Genomic DNA, 22,890 nt, shown 5'->3' with positions numbered 1-22,890 from the left:
CTGCCAAATCACAGGAGATTTAAGAGCCTGTCTGTCTGTCCATCCTTTCTTCTGCAGCAGCAGGGGCAGACGGTTAAGTGACAGTTGTTCAGTATAATCCTGGTCTTGTATCTCAGGGCAAATTCAAGTAAACCGTCCAAAATTTGCTCTGGGAATTTAGATTTGAAATGAAAACAAAAAAGGGTACCATCTCTAGTTCTCATGATTCCAAGAAATTCAGCCTCTGAATTCTTGCTAACTTACACAAATGGTTATTTAAGTACAGAAGTAGCTCTAGTTTGAATTTAGAAAAGAAAGAAATGTAAACATCCATGCTGATACCCGTACATTAATTTCATCCCCAATATTTTATTATTAGCATGACCACTTGAAACAGGATATTTGCTGATCGCTAGTGTTTTGGTAAAGGGTTTGGGCTAAGCTCTGGGGTACATGTGTTCAAAATCCTGCTCAGCCATGAAATGGACTAACAGCATTAACTAAACAGAGTTGTATCCTTCTTAGTCTATTGAAATGGATTTAGGTGTAATTCAGTTTAGGACTATACTGCTAGTGCCTTGGACAGTCCCTGTCAGCCTAAACTTTTAATAAGCACCAAATCCTCACCTGGCAATGAAACTCAGTAGGTGAGCTCACTATGTGACTGGGCCAGTCACTCTTCAACTAGGATGCCAGCTCCACGTTGGGAAATACCTGGAGATTTTGGGAGCAGAACCTGTGGAGGATGGGGTCTAGGGAGGGAAGGGACTTCAATGGGGTACTATGAGATAGAGTCTGTTGTGGGGCAGCCAGGGATCAGTGAGAGCAAGGACTCCTCAGGGGAAGAGGAGCCCTGTGTAACAAGCTCCGAGTCAGCACAAACTAACAAACAGGAAGGTGAGCTGCAGGCTCATCAGGATTCACAGTCAACAGCTGGTGCAGAACCACCCATACCCTCCAACCCTGATTCAACAGGTAAAACTCATTTGATCATTCCTAATCCTTCAGTATCACCCACACCCTTAGAGTGCTGCAGACAGAGGCTATGAACAGAACTACAGGAGAGATGACAAAGTGCACACCTCCTGGCTTGATGGAACTACTTGACTAGTTGCAGGATTACTCCTGAGCAGCTGGCTGCAAGAATGAACCTTATGCATATGGCTGTAAAAACCAGCCAAGGGAGGTTGCTAGGTGGGGAAGCAACAAGTTAAAATCCCACTGATGCTGCAACTAGTGCATTAGATTCTGGCTATACCCTGTGACTCTTCAAACTGTTTCCTCACTCTGCTTTTGTCTTGCTCCTGAATCTGCTCGTGAGTAACCCTTGGATTATCAGACCTTGCTGTATGGGCTGACTCTTGGACTAGAGTCCTGACTCTGTGCTGAATCTTGAACTGGGACTTGACTATGTGTCTTGAGTTGGTGCTCTTGTCTTACTCACTCTGCCGTCTGACAGCATGCCCTATGCCGTTCCCGGCCAGGCTTGCAACAGAGTCCACCTTCCAAAGTGGTCATTTTTTCCAGGTGAATTGAGCTCTGTTGCTTGGAGATAATTTGTAACGGTGGATCTCCAGCCACCATCTGGAGGTTCGTAACTCTACTCTTCAAGTCATTCACAGCCTTAACTGATTTACTGGGTGGTTGTAAGAATAAAATGGAGGAAGAGAAAGCCATGTATGGCACCATGAGCTCATTAGGATAGCAATGTCATAGATAGACCTTTACTCTGTTAAAAATGTGAAACGTTCCATCTGTAATGATAGTTCTGTGTTTGTTTTCATTCACATGTCTAAGTGATCATTTACTACTGTTGTCACTATGTGGTTTGATCAGTTTCTCTGTTCATAGAGAACCCCTTAAACCACTGTGAATCTGAGCATGCACAGAGAGCCATCTTATCCTGTAAAAATCTATACCACAAATATTCTAAGATGGGGGTCTTGTTAAAATTAACTGCTTAAAAATGCTGAAGCATGCATGTTCTGGCTCTGAATGTTTCAAAGATGCTGATATTTACAATGAGCAACAACAGAGGCTCCTAATAAGGATGAGACTTGTGACAGACTGCACTTTTGAAAGCTTAAAAGTGCCATGTAAACAGATAAAGGACTGTGAAAGGTTAACTCTTCACAGAGCCAGAGAGCCTTGAGTGACAAGCTGTTCCAAGAGATCTGATTGGTTAGCATCAGCTGAGCAGAGAAAAACCTCTGAACTGGATGCTGAGGAGAATGTAGTCTAATTTCAGCCTTAGCTGAGAAGAGTCTAATTCTGACAGTTTTGGAATTCAGCCCTGATTGAGAGCAGTTTAACACAGACAGGAGAACTAGGGAAAGTTGGCAAGGATGAGTGGGTAGTTAGATGGAGACCATTCAGGCCAAGGAAACGGGGATAGATCTTCTAGTGAGAGGACAATTTCCCTACCCAGTCAAACAGGGAGTGAGCTCTGAAGAGTGCAGAGATTCCTTGTCTGGTGTGTAGAAATTGCCTGTAGAAACCTTAAGACTCAGTTTAAAAACTTAAGATGAATACTGGTGTTTCAAGAGAAGGGGTTTGGGTACTGGAAAGAGTACACCAGCCTTCTGGAAACCAAAAGAGTCTGAGAATAAAAGAGTGTACCAGCCTTCTGGAAACCAAAAGGGTCAGAGAATACTCAAAGAAAGTGTCCTGGAGTGTTTGGGGAAAACACTCGAACAGAAGCCTTTCAACATAAAGATTTAAGTAACTGTGAATAGCTTAGCAAAGTTTGAGTCCAGTGGCACCTTCAGAACCAACAAAGTTTTATTCAAGGTGAGCTTTCGTGTGCACGCACACCTCTTCAGACACAATGAGATGGAAATAGAAATAACAGAAATAACAGTCATACGTAAAGAGTGTGAGCAGTGAATTAGCATGCAAAATAATGAAGATGTTTTAAACAGATTAAAAGAATAATAAGCTTAGTTTATGACTATTGTCTGGGTTCAATTGGGGGGGGGGGCAAGGAAATAGTTATGTCAGAACTGGAGACTGATGTGTCCTTACTTGCGAGAGTCTATCATTAGGTTCTATCTGTCTCCCCTCAAGCAAGGAGGGAACATTGCAGTATCTTTTTCTTTGAAGTGTGGCTATTGGCTGTGTTATTTTCCTATCCCCAGACCAGCAAAAATCATTTGAATCTATCATTTCAAATTACATTACATATTAAGTAAACTGAGACTCTGTTGAATAGCTTAGGAAACTCTCATTACCCTGACACATAAGAACTGAAGTCTGTGCATGTATTGGTTTTACTTCAGAAATGTTAACCTGTGATTTTGCCTGACCTTTCCCCTCTATGTTGAATAAAATATTTTGTTAATTTGGAATATAAGAACATAAAAACACATTTCTAGGGGAGCTCAGTCAGACGGAAAGAAAAAACAGAGGGAAAATCTTGCTTCTGAGGGGAGGGAAGTGCACAGGGACATCATAGGCCCCATTGAATAAATGGGACTTAATCTTAAAAAAACAGGTTAGATTAGCCTCTCAATTTTCCTCATTGTATAGGATGATTTCTGTGAATTATCTTTTCCTGTCAGCAAATCAACAGTTGTCCTATTGCCCAAATCCCCAGTAGCACTGATAGAACCCTCTCCTTTTCCTGACAGATTATCAGCACAAAGTCCCATTTTGGTTTTATGTTTTGTCTGGAAGGATATTCTTTGGGGACATTTCAGGATAAATGTTTTTTAGTGTCTATTGGCTACCTGTGAGAAAAGCCAAAACAGAAAATGCTGGGAATTTAAATGACTAGAGCAATTCAGAAGCAATTGGGTCTGTCTGCCAAACAGACCCAAGCCACAGGGAAAGGTAGCAACTCTTAATGTCAAGCAGTTTTCACAATATTGTTTGGGGAAATGGAATTCCACTTTTTTGTTCCTTTTGATCGATCAGTGTGATGTTGTACCATCATCTCCATAGAGCCAAGGGGCTCATCAGGAAGATATTACAGAAACTCACATCTTTGCTATACTATTAATAAGCTTTCGCTTCCTGCCCAAATTATTTACTGATAGCCAAGGATGGAACATTTAAACAGACTCTGACTTTGTGTTGGCCCAAAGGGAAAATAGTAGTAAGGCATGTCAGATGCCATAATCTCAGGAAAGATTTCCAAAATACACAGGTTCCCCCCCCAGTCTTATGTATTGCTAAGCAAACAAGGCACACTAAAGTTCTTAATGTATTAATCTTTACAACATTAGGCTAGGCTGAGGTATTATGAGGTAGGCTAGGCTGACACACAACAAGAGATCTACTGTTGTTTATATGCAACCAGAGATCTTCATAACCAAACTAGGGGCTTAAATGCAATTTTCTCTTGTTCCGACCCAGCACCAACACATCCATTGTACCACAGAGGATCTATGAAGTCTTCATGTCTCAGTTTGTTCCCTCTTCCTCCTAACCACTATTTTCTTCCAGTTTCCTTCCTGGATTTAATTTACAGATTTTAGTATCTTGTCTTCTTTCTTTCTGTTAACAGGTGACCTCTGCATTGCCCAGTCATTGAAAATCCCACAGGATCGCAAAGACAAGACCTACGAATTTGATAAAATTATCAAGCTGCTCCTAGACACTCCCAGAGCCAGGGCTATCATTGTCTTTGCCAACGATGAGGATATAAAGTAAGAATGACTGGAGAAATTAATTCATGTACTTATAATGGTGCTATGCAGGGGTGGCCAAACTTGCTTAACATAACGGCCACACAGAATAAATGTCAGATGTTTGAGAGCCACAAGAAATGAACAAATATTACACACACATTTTATTGAAAAATATGCAAATTTACTTTTTATTAACATTAAATTAGACTGTGTGAAAGAGCCGCATGCAGCTCCACAGCTGCAGTTTGACCACCCCTGGACTAGAGGGAGCCGTAAGAATGGACAAAGCAGAACAAAAGCACTGATGGATCTGTAGGAAAGAGACACACAACTCAACCTAGTTGGACAGCCAATTGTGTTCATATGAAGTTCTAAAGGTCACATGTGGCTCTATGTGTGATTTCCTTTCCACCTAGTCAATGGATGAGATGATGATATATATATTTGTCCTGGTTCTTATGGCCAAATTACAATTTTTTCTTTTAAAAAAATCTATAGGACCACAGAGTTAGAGAAATGGAGCTTAATCTTTTCTCCCTGTGATGTTTTCCTGATAAAAAACCTCCCCTCCCCCAAAGTTACAATTAGCCTCAGTAAAGAACAAAAAACAGCAGATACAATACAAGTACATGTCTTCCCCTTCTGCCTAAATTACAATGAATAGTAGCTTTGAAGAGGGCAGTTTCTATTGAGGAAGTGATACAAGGACAGCAAGTTAACTTCCCTACCCAGCACCACAGCCCCAGTTTAAGGGAGGTCATCCCAACCCAATATTTATTTATTTATTTATTGGCATTAAAGGCTGGATCAAGTAGATCCAATCATACATCTCCTGTGTTCTATATTAGTTAGTCCTTAAACACTCTTCACATATCCAGTGGAGGGTGGACTGGGATTATACCCCTGTACTGTGTCTAACCTCTACAGATGCAAAACGAATGGTCTTTCATCACGCAGATAGGGTCTGTGTTCATATGAAGTTCTAAAGGTCACATGTGGCTCTATGTGTGATTTCCTTTCCACCTAGTCAATGGATGAGATGATGAAATTGCCTCAGACTCACTTTTCTTGCCCATGGAAAGTGTTTGGAGAAGTCAGTTGGTTCAGAAAGTGGTATCCAGGAAATTCTCTGGGGTTTTCCAAAGTTGTATTACTGCTTCTGTAATGAAAAAAATCCACACCAGATGACAATTAGTTTCTGGTACAATTCACAGTGCAGTTTATATCTTATGCAACTCTAAATGGGAGCAAGATGCTTGAGGAACTATCTTGCACACATGAATCTGTCCACAAATCTTCCAATGCCTTCTTCTGTGTGTCCTTGTCTTTGGAGACCAGATAGCGGCAACTAAAGAAAGGGTATTTTCTGTGGACTGCATCCAACTTTTGAACCTTTTCAAGAAGATTTGCCAGTTATCATTGGTATCCTTTAAGTGACAGACTAAATTTCTCCTGTTTACTCAAGTCACTTAAGATTTATTTTTATTAAACTAATACGACTTTTAATTGTTGATTTATTTGTTTTGGGTGTTTTGTCCCTATTTTAATCTAGAGACTATAAGACATTCTGTGAGCTTCTTTAAGTTGAAAGGCAGGGTAAAGTTTTTAAAATAAAACAATAGCACTTCTGGTTATAGAAACCAGTGCATGGTGGGATACTTTCCTGAAATAACTCTGTGCTAGACAAAGATCAATAAACTCCATTTGATTCAAAATGGGCTTTGTTATTTTTGAGTCGGTTTTTATAGCCTGCTTTTCTCTACCCTAAGGAATCCCAAAGCAGCTTACAATTGACTTCCCTTCCTTTCCCCACAACAGGCACCTTGTGAGGTAGGTGGGGCTGAGAGAGTTCTGAGAGAACTGTGACTGGCCCAAGGTCACCCAGCAAGCTTCATGTGGAGGAGTGGGAAATTAAACCCTCTTAACTGCTATAAATTTGAAGAAATATATAAGTAAAAATAAATACACCATACTGGCTCTCTATTTTTTTAATTGAGGTAAATCCCTCCCCAGTTGTTATGTTTTGGAGACAATGCATAGAAAAATGATCCTACAAGTTTGCTTTTTTATGACATTGTTACCTGTATATTACTAAACAATGTCCTCAAAAGTTTAGCCACTTAAAAGGAAACCCTCCTCAAAAATAAATGATTTTTCCATTGAAGTGCTCCCCTTTACTATATCATATTGGGATAAAAATGTGCTTTGGGTTTTTCGAAAGGAAAACTGATCCAGGAAAGCATTAAAGTAAAATATTATATTTGTCTATTTGTTATCTTTGTTGGTGCAAACAATGGGCTTCACAGGACAACATTTACCTCAGCACAGAGAGATATATGGCAGTGGCTGAAAAATAACTCCCCAAATGCAATCACTGTGAGTGATGAATGATGGTAGATGCTTCTTCTTTCACAGTTTATGTTGGCTTTCCAACAACTTGGGATCAAAGCTGCTTTATTGCTAAATAGTCATTTCTGTTGCCACGGGAATGGGTTAGCTTGGTGACCTGATAGTTGGATAGAATTGGGCTTTGGGACAGTGAACATACTCTAGTACCATGTATGTATGTTTTTTCACATATTTCTCACATTCAGTGAGATTTCTGGGAGATCACTTGAGGAAAAAATGTTGTCTTATGAAGAAATGTTTAGTACATCCACACCGTTTGTGCCAGTGAATTTGTATTTCCTTGTGGGAACTGTATTGTAGACAATTTGTTTCTTCCAGGCCAACTTTTGAAAATTGCTTTAGTGCTTTCATCTTTTAAAAATCATTCTTTGCATTAGTCTTCCCACTGGTATGTGTGTGGGGGGCTTAATCCTGAAAGAAACCATTGTTTTTCCCACCACCCTTCTACAACAGTACAGCAGTATTGCAATGCAGAGAATTTATTTATAAATATAGTTGTTTAAATCCCCAGACTGAATCCATGGATTAAAGGATCTGGTCATCCCATTTAGGTACTTCTATTCCAAGACAAAGGTCGAGTTCAGATGGGCAGTTTGCCCCGATATAGGCACGTGTGATTAATGTTTCACAACCGGATTAAATGGGCCGTTCATACAGGCACATCTGTCCGGCGTTCCCCACCCGTACTCAACCTATCTTGTAACGCTTCGCTCCCGAGTTTAAAATATACCTGGTGAAAGTGGTAGCAAACCCTGGAAACTGTGATTATTCCATGTCCATCCCACACCAACAAAGTGTGAATGCCAAAAGTCACATTTTTCTTATGCCGTGCCTTACAGCCGTGCCTCCAGGCCGTGTGAATGCTCCCTTGTGCCTCCTCCCGGTATGCTCCCTCATCAGTCACTGCAGTGTGACCAGGAAAACCCGGAACAATTTGTTCCAAGTATTTTTTGCCACAACTTCCTCTCACTTCAAACTGCCCATCTGAACTCAACCAAAGAAGGGAATATAGATAAAGGTTTCCCTTCCTCAAAGGCAAGTTGAATCTGACTCTAGGGGGTGGTGCTTATCTCCATTTCCAAGCAGAAGAGCCAGCGCTGTCCAAAGACTTCTCCGTGGTCATATGGCAGGCATGACTGAATGCCAAGGTGCACGGAATGCTGTTACCTTCCCACCGAAGTGGTACCTATTTATCTACTTGTAATGTCTTGCTTTCAAACTGCTAGGTTGGCAGGAGCTAGGGCCAGAGATGGGAGCTCACTCCATCACACGGCACTTGGGTCTTGAACTGCCGAACTACAGGCCTTCTGGTCTTCAGCTCAGCATCTTAACCTCTGACCCACCGCGGCCCCTATTGGGAATATAATGTTCCACAAAAAATGAACATCAGCAGATCCAATTAATACTTTGCATGACTATTCACCTCTTTGGGAAGCCTCATCAGGACTAACTGCTGGACAGGAGACATATGACCTATCTTTTTGATAGACAACATGCACAAATGGGTAGCTGAACCTTTTTCTGATGTGAAGGTAAACAACATGAACCTGGTAATAGCTGCAGTTCAGAATGTTATCAAATGGACAGCTGGAAGGACCAGGTTAAAAATTGCCAGCACACAGGGAAGCTATAAAACACTTGCGCTAGAACACAAAGTAGTGATTCATTGGCGTAGGAACCTCAGAGTTTGGACAAAGGGCAGAATTCTCTGAGAGCCATTTGATAGTTTAGATCTAAGGTCCTACAAGCAGACCGCTCAGGGAATGCATAGCTAAACCTTTGCTAGGAGTACAGAGGGGAAGCTCTGATCTGGCTAGCTCAGACTAGCTCCATGTCATCAGATCTTGGAAGCTAAGCAGGGTTGGCTCTGGCTAGTTTTTTGATGGGAAGCCTCCAAGGAATGCCAGAGTTGTGATGCAGAGCCAGGCAATGGCAAACCACCTCTGAATATCTCTTGCCTTGAAAACCCTACAGGGTTGCCATAAGCTGCAACTCAATGGCACTTTCCACCACCACACCACGGGGACCATTTTGGTATTCCCTGGAAACAAAACATTAAAATGGCAGCTGAGCCACAAAAACTTTCTGTGAACCGCCAGACTTAAGAATCACTTGGGATCAATCCATTGGTGGAAGAGTGCAATCCACACAGAACAGGCTTTTAAAAACAGCCAAGATTTTTTAAAGACTAGTGGGCAGGAGCAAATGAGAGAATCACAAGAAAACCATGCAGATTTGCAAGGAAGAGCAGGGAAATAATACCCCCCCCCATTTTTTTTTTCAATTTAGTGGCAGAATACTAAAAACACTCTCCAGAGCTTCTGACAGAAGACTCTTCCCCCAAACAAATTACAGTCCTATGCAAAGCATGGTGGAGCTGCAGCCAACTTTGCACAGCTGTGTCAATGATCACAGCTTGCAATGCTGTGGGTCAGTGGGTTCTACCATGCATTCTGTACACTCAACATGTCCTCCCATATTATGAGATCATGTGACTGTTTCCCATTTTTCACAGTGGCTGATAACACAGCAGAGAATCCCTTAGTGCTCCACAATATGGAAAATGGGGCTTTGCAGCTGCTAATCTTGTCAATTTCAACATCATGTTTACCCCCTTTGCCTGCATTCCTTTCTGTTCCCTTTCATTCAGTGAACTAATGCTAAAATGCATGCACAAAACCTGAACCATGAGGATTTAAATGGAAGTTGCTTGCTGGACACTACTGCAAAGCTGCAATAGGGCAATTGCATTAAAAAAAACATTTGGACACCACCACCCACATGTCACAAGTGATGTTCCACCCCTATTTAGGAAAGTGCATTTTTAAAAATTGTAGAGGCAGAATGAATACAGTGGAGGGGAAAAAAATTAGGGTGTAAGGTGGGCATGAATCTTTTCTTCTTTATAAAAAAAGTTGGCAATAGTAGACTAGTAGGAAATCCCAAGGAACATCCGGTCATTAACACATGTTCAATTATGGGATCTGGCACAGTGAATGCTCACTGCAGCCTTTACTCCCTTAAAAAATCTTATTAGTATGATAAATATAATTTTGTTTGGAGACTCTACTGCAATGATTTAATTTTAACCCAGATGTGGGCTGATTAAGAAACTATTGAAACCAACAAGATTCAGAAGCTTTACTGAGTAATTTACAGTATAGAAAATTCAAGATATATATTTTTTAAAAAACCCTCTGTTTTATATGGGCAGAAATGACAGAACTTGGGCTAAGCATTTCCACAGGATTTGAGACTGCAATAGCAACAATTGAGTCTTATTTATTTATTTGTATTACTATTTGAGACTGATTACAAGTATGATTTTGGTATGAAAAATCCCAGCATGTTTATTTTCTGAATTTGAACATATTTAAATAATATATTAAAAATAAAGAAATAACAGAGGCAGGAAAAAAATACAAGGAAGAAGGCAAGTTCAATGGGAGCAGTCTTAAAGGAAACACGGAGAAAATGTAGAGAGAAGTGCTTATGACCAGACCCGGACGTCCAGAGAGGCCTGGGCTACTTCCAGATTTTGAAGCCTCTAACCTATTTTACAACTTGGGGAGAGCCAAATTCACAATCACCATCAACCAAAAGAACCACCCCATCAAACATGCCTGCGCAATAATTTAATTTAATTTAATTTGAACATTTATGTGCTGCATTTCCACTCAAATAGGGTCTTCAAGGCAGTGAACATCAAACAATTTAAACATTGCTATTGCAAATTAAAACATTGCAAGCAAATTAAAACATTGCAAATTAAAACAATTAAAACATTGCCAACAATTAAAACACTGTCAATTCATAACACCAAAACCAGGGAGGAAGGTCAATTATAGTTACTGGGGGGGTTGCCAAACAGAACAAGAAATGCTTTGCCTGCTGGTGGAAGACAGTGATAAAGGGAAACAAATGAATCTCCCCAGGGAGGGAGTTCCAAAGTATTGTCTCCACAACTGAAAAGACCCGTTCTCAGGCTGCCACCCATCTAGCATCAGATAACCAGAATGGACGCGTAGGTTGATACTGAAGAAGGAGGCCCTTAAGGTATGCTGGCCCCAAGCTGTACAGGGTTTTAAAGGTCAATACTAGCATCTGGAATAGAACCTGGAAGCAATTGGAAGTCAGTGTAGATGAAACAAGACTGGAGTGATATGGTCCCTATATCTTATATATTGTGGATTTTGTAATTTTCATTTTGATTATTGTCACCTGCCTTGAGCTATGTTGGTAAACTAGGGCTGCAATCCTATCTATACCTTGTGGCTAATAGCCACTGGTGGATTTTTGCTCCATATATTTATCTAATTCCTTTTGAAGCTGTCCATGCTTGGAGCCACCACCAACTCTTGTGGCAGTGAATTCCATGTGTCAATCACTCTTTGGGTGAAGAAGCACTTATTTTTATCTGTTCTAACCGGACTGCTCAGCAATTTCATTGAGCGCCCACGAGTTCTTGTATTGTGAGAAACGGAGAAAAGTACCTCTTTCTCAACCTGCTCTATCCCATGTATAACCTTATAAACCTCGATCATGTCACCCCTCAGCCATCGTTTCTCCAAGCTAAAGAGCCCAAAGCGTTTTAACCTTTCTTCATAGGGAAAGTGTTCCAACCCTTTTATCATTCTAGTTGCCCTTTTCTGCACTTTTCCCAATGCTATAATATCCTTTTTGTGGTGTGGTGACCAGAATTGTACACAGTATTCCAAATGAGCTTGGACTTAGTTTATCTGAACCCAGTTTTGAAGTGAGACTGTCATCTCTACCATTTTTGTGGTAATGAATCATAAAGTGATACCATTACAGTTAATTTGTACCTGAATGTATATTCATTAGGTGAGCATTTTTGTGTGTGTGCAGAACAGATGAGGGCACTATAACCTCTGTGGACTTGGAGATGCAAAATGGGTCCTGGAAAGTCACTGCAGCTGTGAAAATTTACAAATTTGTGAAGCAATAATTATTAGTGCACTGCAAAGCAGCTAGAAACTTTGGATTGCTCTTTTCTCTTAGGCTTACTTAATGGAGTCAGAACATGGTTGAAGATGAGTATCTGGATCAGGTCGGTTTGTAATTGGCTGGAAGTTCTGCTTCTGTTCAGGGATACAGAAGAATTCTTTATGTTCATGGGTCCAACTCAAACTTTGATGTGGGTTCATGAGGCTCATTTATATATCAATGCCTTCCATTCAGGGTTTAGGAGTTGCCTTACTTTCAAATGCTGGATCAGCCAGAGTCTGCTGCGCTCAAGGCTGAAGAGGGTGCCCAGGCTGAGACAAATCATGTGTACTCAGGATGGTGTTTATTAAAAATAATTTTGGTGTTACAGGCAAGGTGATGGTTACAACATGCGGCAAAAACAAAGAAAGGCCTTACACCATTCCTGCAGCTATCTGGAGACTCCTAGCAAAGGTGAATGTGCTGGGGGGGGGGGGTAGTTCTAGATCCATCGGCTGAATCTGAAGGGCTAGGAAGGACACAGGATTTTACACACAGGCTAATAGCTATGCCCTGAGAACAAAACAAACAGATAGGTGACTATTTTGGGAAGATTTCTCCTCCCAGGCAGTTTGCCTGCTAACAGGACTCCTTTTCTATAATCAGCTATGTATTAGGAACAACTAGCTGTAATATGGAAGGGGCTGCGGTGGCTCAAGTGGTTGAGAGACACTGAACTTCAGGCTGGAAGGTCAGTAGTTCAGCGGTTCAAGACCCGAGTCCCACAAGACGGAGTGAGCTCCCGTCTCTGGTCCCAGCTCCTGCCAACCTAGCTGTTTGAAAGCAAGAAATTGCAAGTATATAAATAGGTACTGCTTTGGTGGGAAGGTAACAGCATTCCATGCGCCTTGGCATTTAGTCATGCTGGCCACATGACCACGGAAACATCTTTGGACAGCGCTGGCTCTTCAGCTTGGAAACGGAGATGAGCACCGCATCCCTAGAGTCAGATTCGACTGGTTTTCGAGCAAGGGAAACCTTTACCTTTACCTTTAGCTGTAATCTGACCTTGGCAGTTTACAGCTCTGCCACAGACTGAAAGAGACCAAACTGTGTGATAGTCTTCTGTTACACAACAACTCTTACTTGAAGCAATGTTGTACATTGAACCTTAGTTATATGGCAAACCTTTGTAAAATTGTTCAAACATAATGAAGCACAAGCTCTTAGGGCAGAATTTGTGATCTGGATCACAGTTTGCAGTATAACTAAGGTTCAATGTACAACATTGCTTCAAGTAGAGTTGTGTAACAAAAGACTATCACACAGTTTGATCTCAATTATATTTCTTGAAAGATTTGGTCATTATTTATGCTACTTCATTACTGGGATTCTTTTTGTCAGCCTATAGCACAGTATTCTAGTCATTATATTATCTTCCACACCGTGGTCCTTTTGTTTTTGTTACAGACTGAAAGAGAGCAAATAAAGGACAATTGCTGGGTAGGTGAAAATTCACTGTTGCCTCCTTGTTATACAGTGGTCTTGAGTTCTAAGTATATATCCACTATAAGTGGTATTAGTGTCCCAGCCTCCCCATAGTGAAAATAGCTTTTTAATTTTTTACTTATAGATTTATACCCTACTTTTCTCTCCAGTGGAGACCCGAAGTGGCTTACAACATCACCCCAGCTATTTTCTTTGGCATGTGTCTTGTTCTCTCTCTCTCTTTTTCCTTTAAGGCCATTTTAACAATATTTACATACAACTGATCCAAAATGCAGAATATTTAAAATTGAATTTTATCAATGCATTCATGAGGGAGAGGATAGCCATAGCTCTGTCCCAGGTGTAGACAAACTATTTTTTAAAATGTGAATTTTGTAAACACCCCACTTGTCATGGAATTTGATAGCAACCCTAGATCACTGATCCAGTGCACTTTCACAGTTTTCAGTTTATTGCAGCCCAGAGTTGCTACCAACTGGGAGAAAAAGCATCCTACTCTTTTAACAGAAGCTAATTAGGATGTCCTTTACTAGATGATGTTGCTTACCTAAGAAAACTTTCATTTACCCATTTCCACACATTATTAAAGGAGCAGAGCATTCCCCCCCCCCCAAGTTGTTGGCAACTCTACTGTAGCCAACCTGGACTAGATCTCTAGGCATCTCAAGTAACAATTTGTCGCACTCATTGAATACCCAGAGCAGGGATGTAAGCACCAAACGTATTACACATTTCACATTGCATTCTTTCAGGCAATGATTTCTGTGATCCCACATTCTGTCCATTATTCAACATTGGACTAAGGGATGGAACTATGTTTTCAAACCTTTATGTTATCAGTTATGTCTAGCCAGCATGTTAGTGCATGGATGAAAGAAAGGAATTTTTATAAGAAGAACTGTAGACTAGAATGCATAGTGTGAGCATCAGGCATCCAGTGGGGCTAATATAAGTATTTAATTCACTGGTACCATCATTGGTATCAATTGTGATCAGGCTCTAAGAGCAATTCAGGTTAAATCTGTGCTGAATTTCATTAAGCCTAGTTCAATAGCTGATGCGAATACCACAATATTCATGATGTACTGCTTTGTTCTTGAAATCAGCTTAAATGGTATTATTGTCCCAGCCTCCCCATAGTGAAAAACCCAGTATTCTCCTGCTCAAGCTGTGTTCTCTCTGCTTAATAAAATAGATCTGTAATGATTTTGGGAAAGTGTGATGAACTGATGTTTTAGGAGGATGAGAGGGGAAAGAAAAGCATGCAGAAAAACATGCAGACTGTCAGGTTCAATAGAGCAGTTGCAGTCTACAACGCTTCATGAGAACAGGTTGCTTTAATACAAGTCACTATTGATACACTTTCATGGCCATTGTCAGGAATGAAACTCAAAGCCAAGCATGTACAGATATAGACAGTTAAAAAAAAAAGGTTAAGCCAATGAATACAGTTTGCGCTCAGCAGAAATTCGAGCGGGAGAAAACCAAGGTGGGAGAAAGCCTTTCAGCCATTTGGTTCACACCAGCCAGATTGGGAACGGCCCTATCAACGGTTCTCACAGTCTTACCTACTACAAAGGCAGCAAAAGCATTCCAAGGTCAAAACAAGACATAAAGTGAACAGGGAGGATGAGAACAGAGCAATGCAGGCTAATTCCCCCCCCATCATACAGCAGGCAGGTTACACAGAGCATACACAGAATACAAATGGCAGTTTACTGACACAGACAAAAGAACTCATGCAGAATGTTATTGATATATCTAATTCTCATTGTGGCCCCATATTTGGATACTTAAATCCAGAGACTAGGGCCATAGACAGACAAGACAGATGTTTCTACAAGTCTTAGGAAAGACTTGGATTTGTAGAAAAATCTGAAATCTATCTATTTATTTATTTATTTCGATTTATATCCCGCCTTGCCTGCACAAGCAGGTAGTCTCAATTTATTCATTTTAGCTTCTAGGGAGAAGTTGGGCTTCATTTGATCTAGAACCCACTTGTTTGTTTCTTTGGCAGTCCAGGGTATCTCTAAAACTCTCCTCCAACACCAAATTTCAAATGAATCAATTTTCTTTCTGTCAGCTTTCTTTATAGTCCACGTTTCACATCCATACATATTAATGGGAAATACTCTAGTATGAATGGTATTGATCTTGTTCTCCAGTGACACTTCCTTACTAATTAAGGATCTTTTCTAAACCCCCAATAATAGAAGCATCACCCATACCTTTAAGAAAGGGTATCTCAGTGGCCATTGTAGGTGTTGCAAGGCAACCACAACAGTATTACAAGCCTTCAAGCTGCTGTTCCTGTCATTAAAAAGGAGGGGGGGTTCTTTTCCAGGGCTGTTTGGGCCTTTGAGGGAAGACTTATTGAGTCCAGGCCTACCAGCAACCACCAGGTGATCTGGTACCACATGACCTGAATGACTCACTGAGCCCTGACTGTTTGCTGCTGTTCAACATCAGTTATCCCCAAAAAGTCAGTGTGGTGAAGTTGCTAGCATTTCAGACTAGGATCTAGGACACCTAGGTTCAAACTGCAGTCAGTCATGGAAACTCACCTGAGTGACCTTGAACCAGTCACACACCTTAAGTATAATCTACCTCATAGGGCTGTTGTGAAAATAAAATGAAAACATGAATGATGTACACTGCTTTGGTTCCCCAAGGGGGAGAAAGGTAGGGTATAAATGAGGTAAATAAATATAGCTGAAGATGGGAAGCAAATAAAAGGTGTATTCATTGGTGGATGGGAAAGGGAGAAGGAAGCAGGAAAAGATGGGGCTATGGAACTGCCAGGAGAGGGAAAGGGGCATGGTGGGGAGGGGATACAGGAGAAAATGTGGTCTGCCTCCTGGAAGTCCTTGGAGGTTCCTCACCATGTAACTGGACCCAGCCTAGTGGTTCACACCATGCAACTGAGCCTGCCTTGTTTGGGCAGCCAGCACTGCACAGAGTTTTCCCATGGCCAGTCTTCCAGAAGGAAGGGGGGAAAGGGAAAGATGATGTCACACAGTACAGAAAGGTAGCTTGGCTGGTGAGTAGGAAAGAGAGATGGAAGTAGTGAAAGGGGAGAGGAAATACAGGCTTTCAGGAAAGAGAAAGTAATGGGGAGGGGAAAATGAAATAACCTTCGCAAGTCCTCAAGGGTCTCCTGCTTGTGAATTCCTAAATATCATGCTAGATTTATGTTGTTCTGATCAGTTTCAGTTTTTGATAATTCAAATTGATTGTTTTCCCTTTCCTTTGCTTTCTTCAGCACAGCCCATTGACCCATACGGCCATTAGTCCCTGTGTATCTTGCAACCCCAGGAGGTCAAAAAGTATAGTTGGAGTGAGAGGAACATAGAAAAGATCCACAGTGATTGTTGGATCCAACTCAAGGGGTGGACGAGTAAACACTGAATTCTGCACTCTTGAGCTATTTAATGCTCACCTGTAGGCTTGGGCCTAATAGTTAGTTCCTACTTTGCAGAATATGTACACATACATTGTTTGTAGTCCTAATGATGTTAGATAATGCAAAGTGAACTTTGTAATCTTTGCTAATCTTTTTTTCTCATTTTGAGTTATTCACAATTTCATTTTTAAGACCCATGTAGTATTAGTTCTTAATGGTAAGAGTTCCAAAGCTCTGTTGATTTGTAAATGGCATAACTGCTTCCATAATGACACCAAAATTACTCTGCTGATTGTATAATACTAACTCACAAACTGAGAGAGAGAGAGAGAGAGAGTCCTTTCCTTTCTGCTATCTGATACTATCCCTTTGAAGTAGAATGCTGTTCTTAGGGACAAGACTTTCTTCCTTCTGGATTAATCTCTTTCTCACACATACACAAGGAAGAAGTATCTCTTACATGACTGGGCCTCAGAAGGCATGAAAGTGAGAGAACGTCAGCTTCAGAGGGAGCCAATGGTGAAGTGGACAGCTAAATTGTGCATCCTGATGTGCCTAACATTAAGGAAGAAGAGACAACAGATCCTGAGACTATCCTGATGGATGAAACAACCTCCAGTGCTTCACCAGATGATCCTGACCAAGAAGGTGAGACCACAGAGGTTGCAGTGAGGTGATCAAAGCACTCTAACAGAGGTGTTCCAGCCCCAAGACTGTCCTACCTCACAGAAATAGTGGAAATACCAGAACCTTCGTCATGGGAAGAAATATCCCACCTGCCACCACAAGAGGCTAAGAAGTGGAAGCACCCTGCACATAAGGAGGTTGCAGCTCTACACAAGAACAACTCATGGACACTTACAGAGCTAACTCAAGGGAGGAAAGCTATAGGATGTAAGTGGGTTTTCCAATTAAAACACAATGTGGAAGGTGAGGTCCAATGCTACAAAGCCAGACTAGTAGCTAAAGGATACAGTAATTTGGTGAGTACTATGATGAGACTTTTGCACCAGTTGTTAAACATTCAACAGTGTGAACACTCTTAAGTAATGGAAGTAAGATAATGCAAGTTAAGCACCTTGATATGAAGACTGCATTTTTGCATGGTGAATGAGAAGAGATTTGCATGCAGCAACCACCTGGATTACTAGAGAAAGGGAGAGAAGATCTTATACGCAAACTTCATAAGAGCATCTTCATAAGAGCTGCTTGAGCTTTGAATATGAAACTGGATGACATGCTACTCCAAGCAGACTTCAAGAAAAGCAAATCTGATCCTTCCCTGTACACCAAACACAAAGAATGGCAAGTGGACCTACATCTTAGCTTACATTGATGATCTGATCCTAGCATATGAAGACCCAGATGTCAGCACATGAAGAGTGCATCATCAGAACCAGTAAGTTGAAATAAAGCAATGGGGAAACATCTCACATTCTTTAGGAATTAAAGTACAAAGAGAGGAAGATGAAAGTTTTCTCATCAACCAAGACCAAAAGATCAAAGAACTGATCAAATCCCTGAAAATGGAAAGGGCCAATTCTGCACCAATTCCAGTGGAAGTAAACTACATCAAGCAACAAGATGACACCCAAGAGCTACCCACCAACAACAGATATTGTAAAATCCTAGGTAAACGTCTTTACATTAGCACACTGACCAGACCAGGCATAATCACAGCAGTAGGATTACTGTGAGAAACCAACAAAGAAAGACTGGAATGCAATTAAGATATTTGTAAGATACTAAACACTTTAAGATGAAACTACCAGCCAAATATAGCCCTAAGCTAGTGGCATATGTAATTGCTGACTGGGGAGGAGACCTGGATGACAGGGCATCCACCAGTGGTCACATATTCTTCTTTGGAGAAGGAGCCATAAGCTGGTCAACTAAGAAGCAAGATATGGTAACAGCATCTACCACAGAATCAGAGTACATATCAGCTGCCCAAGGCTGTCAAGAAATACAGTGGCTATGCCGGCTACTGACAGATCTAGGCATAGATGTCCCACAACCAATGTTTCCTCTAAGCTGCGAAGTCTTGTGAGCAAAAATTCTACATTGTGAGCTACTGGCAATTTAAGCTGTGAGTGAGCGATTTGGCTACTGCATAAATTATTTTGCTCTGGAGCCATCCTTCCTGAGCTAAGACAAAAATCTCTGAGCCAGAGGCTAAAAAACTGTGAGCTAGCTCACACTAACTCAGCTTAGAGGGAACACTGCCCACAACCCATACAAGTGCATGATGACAGACAAAGCTGCATTCAACTGTCTAAACAAGAGAATGTGAACATGCGCACCAAGCATATTGACATTAAGAATCACCAGTGAAAGACCTGCAAAAGGAAGACACCATCGAGCTGACCTACTGTCCAACAAATAAACTGCTTGCAGATGCTCTCACTAATTCACTCCGTAAAGTTCACTTCGAAGATCTAAGAGAAAAGATGAATCTTATGAACTGAGTCACATCAAGAGTGGGTGTTGGAAGTGGAGGAGTGTATGCTGCCTCCTGTCTCAGACTTCAGACAGCATCATAGGTTTAGGTAGATAAACATACACAGGTACACAGAGCATCCTTTTCTTCCTGCTATGATATTATCCCTTTGAAGTAGAATGCTGTTCTTAGAGACAAAACTTCCTTTCTTCCAGATTAATCTCTCTTTCTCTCACACACACACACAAGGAAGGAGCACACTCTCCCTCTTTGGCATCATGGATGCAGGACATGCATTCTGCATCCATCCTAGCTAGTTAGATGAGATTCTATCCCTATCTCTATACTATCTAGAATGTAGTTTCCTAAATAAAGGACCCTTATTAATTTTAGACTGACAGATGGCTCTGCGTAACTTTGTATCTGTGCTAGCACACACAGTACAGAGAAGCTGCTGCTGCATGCAAGCCTTGTGCACTCTGCTATGTGATACAGATTCATGGCTAACCTAACACAATGAAAGACAAATCTGAAAGCATCCTGATGAAGTAGGGTTTGGGTTTTTTTACATCTCTGAACTTCTAGTCATGAGAGTATATTTTTCCAGATCATTAAGCAACCTTTCTCTACGAGTTATTGCCCCAAGTGAATAAGTAGCACTCCCCCCCTCCTTTATATTTGTTTGAATCAAATGTTTCTCTCTACAGGCAAATCCTTGCAGCAGCAAAAAGGGCTGATCAAGTTGGTCATTTTCTATGGGTGGCATCAGACACTTGGGGCTCCAAACTGAACCCTGTCCTTCAGCATGAAGATGTCGCTGAAGGAGTGATTACCATTCTGCCAAAGAGAGCAATGATAGAAGGTAAGGATTTTCCTTCTGTAGTCTCTCCGGTGTCATTTAATTTCCTTTCCTTATTGTTGATGTTTTCTGCTGATGTAGGCCATGAACCCGACTTGGTGTAAACATATTTCATATATTGAATGCTTCAGAGACATAAGTTCAATGCCACCTAATTTGAGTAGAATCATCTTCCTAACTGTGTATACTGCTGATATGAAAACCTGTTATTTCCACAGCTGGAAATTTGTCAGCATTCTTAAAGGACTTTAAAAGCTCCCAGACTGCACACCGAGTCACCTTTATCTGTCGGAATCAAGCATCACACTAGTAGCAAGAACCGCACTCCACAGCATCTCTCTGTCTGGGTTCAGATGTAATGCGAAACTATTGTTTGTTTTAACCATGGTTGGTTTGTGAAGCCAGAATTTGACTCGCGGATAGTCTATCTAATCCTGGTTTGCCTTGAGAAATGCTAGTTTCCTCACCTTTGCTTTCCTCCCAGAAATCCTCATAGAGATCTTGTTGGTATTACTGCTTGCACTCTATGAAGAGCAGAACTAGGGAACAAGGATCAAATGAAACACAGTAAATAAACCAACTTCAAGCAAACCATGGTTTCAAATCCTGGTTTAACTTACCTAACCAGCCGTAGTTAATGGAACAGTGTGCCTTTGGAGGGTCATCCTAACTATAGTTGCCTTCACTACCCAGAAAAGGGGAGGTTAATTAGTTTTTATTAATAGTTTACCCAACTTTTCAGTACAGGTTATCCTAACCATGGGTAGCCTCTTGGCTGTCAGCAAACAGGCAAACACAGTCTCACTCGACCTTCGACAGTGCAATATTGCTGCACCTCATTTCTTAGTGCCTGAATTTCTAATGCAACAAGACCTAGTAATTCAGAACTTCCAAAATCCAGATGAGGAGAATTTTATAAACATTTATTTGTGCTTGAATTCCACCTTAGGAAGAATTTCCCAGCACAACTACTTTGTCTCTTTGTTTCTCCTTTCCTAACCCTGGTCTGTAGGATACACATCCTTGGCTAGCACAGATAAGCCTCAGGTGTTCCCCCAGCTAAGCTGGGGGATTCCAAGTGGTGTTCATCTGCCTGTCCTTCTCTGTTGAATATTCTCCATGGTTCCTTCCAGTGTGAGTGACAGCTTTCTCCTTTGGGGGATGGAGGGGCCGATGGACATGTTTCTTGTGAAGCCCTGGGGTGCATGCAGCAGGAGGAGATTTGCTTTTATGGGACCTTGAGGGACATGAATACCACTCTGATGTATCCCTAGAGTATATGTGAAACCTGACTCCCTCAAATGTGAGGAGCCATGCTTTGACTCTCTCACACAAGTAGCATTTGGATGAATTCTTCATAAACTCTCTTGTCACACCATGGCTGAGGACAGACTGGCAGTATGAAGCACGAGGGAGGCAGGGCAAAAAGACCCAGACCAAGTTGTGCTGGGGATTCCCGGTTGCACTGCACCTACTGATGTGGAAGCATACCAGGGAGGAGGCGCAAGGGAGCATTCGCACTGTTGGCTCGCCCCTGGTGGAAGCGCGGCCGTAAGCGGCTTTTATTCACTCCAGCAACATACGTCTATGTGCATAGGCGCAGCACCACAGCAATGCGGCTTGTTTGTGACTTTTAGCGTGCACACTTCCGGGAAGCGGGATCAATGCACCCTCCAGGGTTTGCTATGGCTTTCACCTGGTACTTTTTTAATGCGGTAGGGAATCGTCATAGGACGGGTTGAGTACGGCTGGGGAACACCTGACAGCTGTGGCTGTGTGAACCGGCCCCTTTAATCTGTTTGTGAAATGTACCTATATCGGGCCAAACTGCCAGTCTGAAATCAGCCCATGTCATTCACTCCCCTTGCCTTTGTATCTATAGACACACTTAAACACCCAATTGGAACCCTTTTAGAAGCATAAAAGTTGCTGTTTGAAATTCATATTTCCGGTTAATATGGGGAAGAAAAATCTTTCTGAAGACTTTGTGTAAAGGACAGGGGATGTCCTTTTCTGGTCTATTATTCTAGGTCTCTGAGGGCTCTGGGAGACATTTCACAAATTAAAATGAGATCCCATGTCTTTCTTCCCTCAAAGGAAGATCAAATATTTGCATTCCTTTTTACTGCTGATGCTTCCATTGTACTAATTATACTTCTTAAAGGCAGAAGGAACTCTCATCTTACTTGTTTTTTTTCTGCTTCAACCTAGGTAATTCCTCCCCATATTTTTTTTTTAAATTCCGATAAGACCAAAAAGCAGCAATTTTGTTTGTGAGAAACCATCCATTTATCACTTTTTCCTCATATACTCTGTCCTCAGAGCATTTTCGTACTGTTGTTATTGTCGCTCATTCACCTGCCATTTGAACGGTGCCAGGTGTTTTCCTGCCCTCACTGTACACTTTCTCAGCAATCCTGTGAGGTAGTTTGCTGTTATTACTATGGATTTGTCTTGAGGTTTTGACACAGAATTGCTAAAGATATAATGACACATTCCTCTTAACCAGTAGTTATGAGATGGGAAGCCACAAGCCAGCCATGGGAAAGGGCACTGCTACCCTTCTGCTCAGCCAACATTATTTCTAGAATTTCTGAGGTTTATGCTCACAGAAATCACCGGTACATGGATCAGACAGATCAGTGGTTGAGCATCCGCTTTCACACAGCAACCAGCCATAGGAACTCCATTGGAACTCAAAGATAACCTG

The 22,890-nt window shown here is 41.4% G+C and overlaps 1 protein-coding gene across 1 annotated transcript in view; it reads left to right on the top strand.

Moving 5' to 3' along the window:
• The window catches only part of GRM7 (glutamate receptor, metabotropic 7), a gene marked incomplete at its 5' end in the record, with an annotated part of 458,890 nt that overhangs the window by 155,404 nt on the left and 280,596 nt on the right, over positions 1–22,890 (top strand). Inside the window, 2 exons of the mRNA XM_015412693.1 lie at positions 4,487–4,628; positions 20,029–20,183. Coding sequence (XP_015268179.1) covers positions 4,487–4,628; positions 20,029–20,183 — 297 coding nt within the window. The remainder of the gene's footprint in view (positions 1–4,486; positions 4,629–20,028; positions 20,184–22,890) is intronic.

This window comes from Gekko japonicus, unplaced genomic scaffold, assembly GCF_001447785.1.
Source record: "Gekko japonicus isolate JY-2015 unplaced genomic scaffold, Gekko_japonicus_V1.1 scaffold588, whole genome shotgun sequence".
Lineage (NCBI taxonomy): Eukaryota > Metazoa > Chordata > Lepidosauria > Squamata > Gekkonidae > Gekko > Gekko japonicus.
This window is presented reverse-complemented; position numbering and strand designations above follow the sequence as displayed.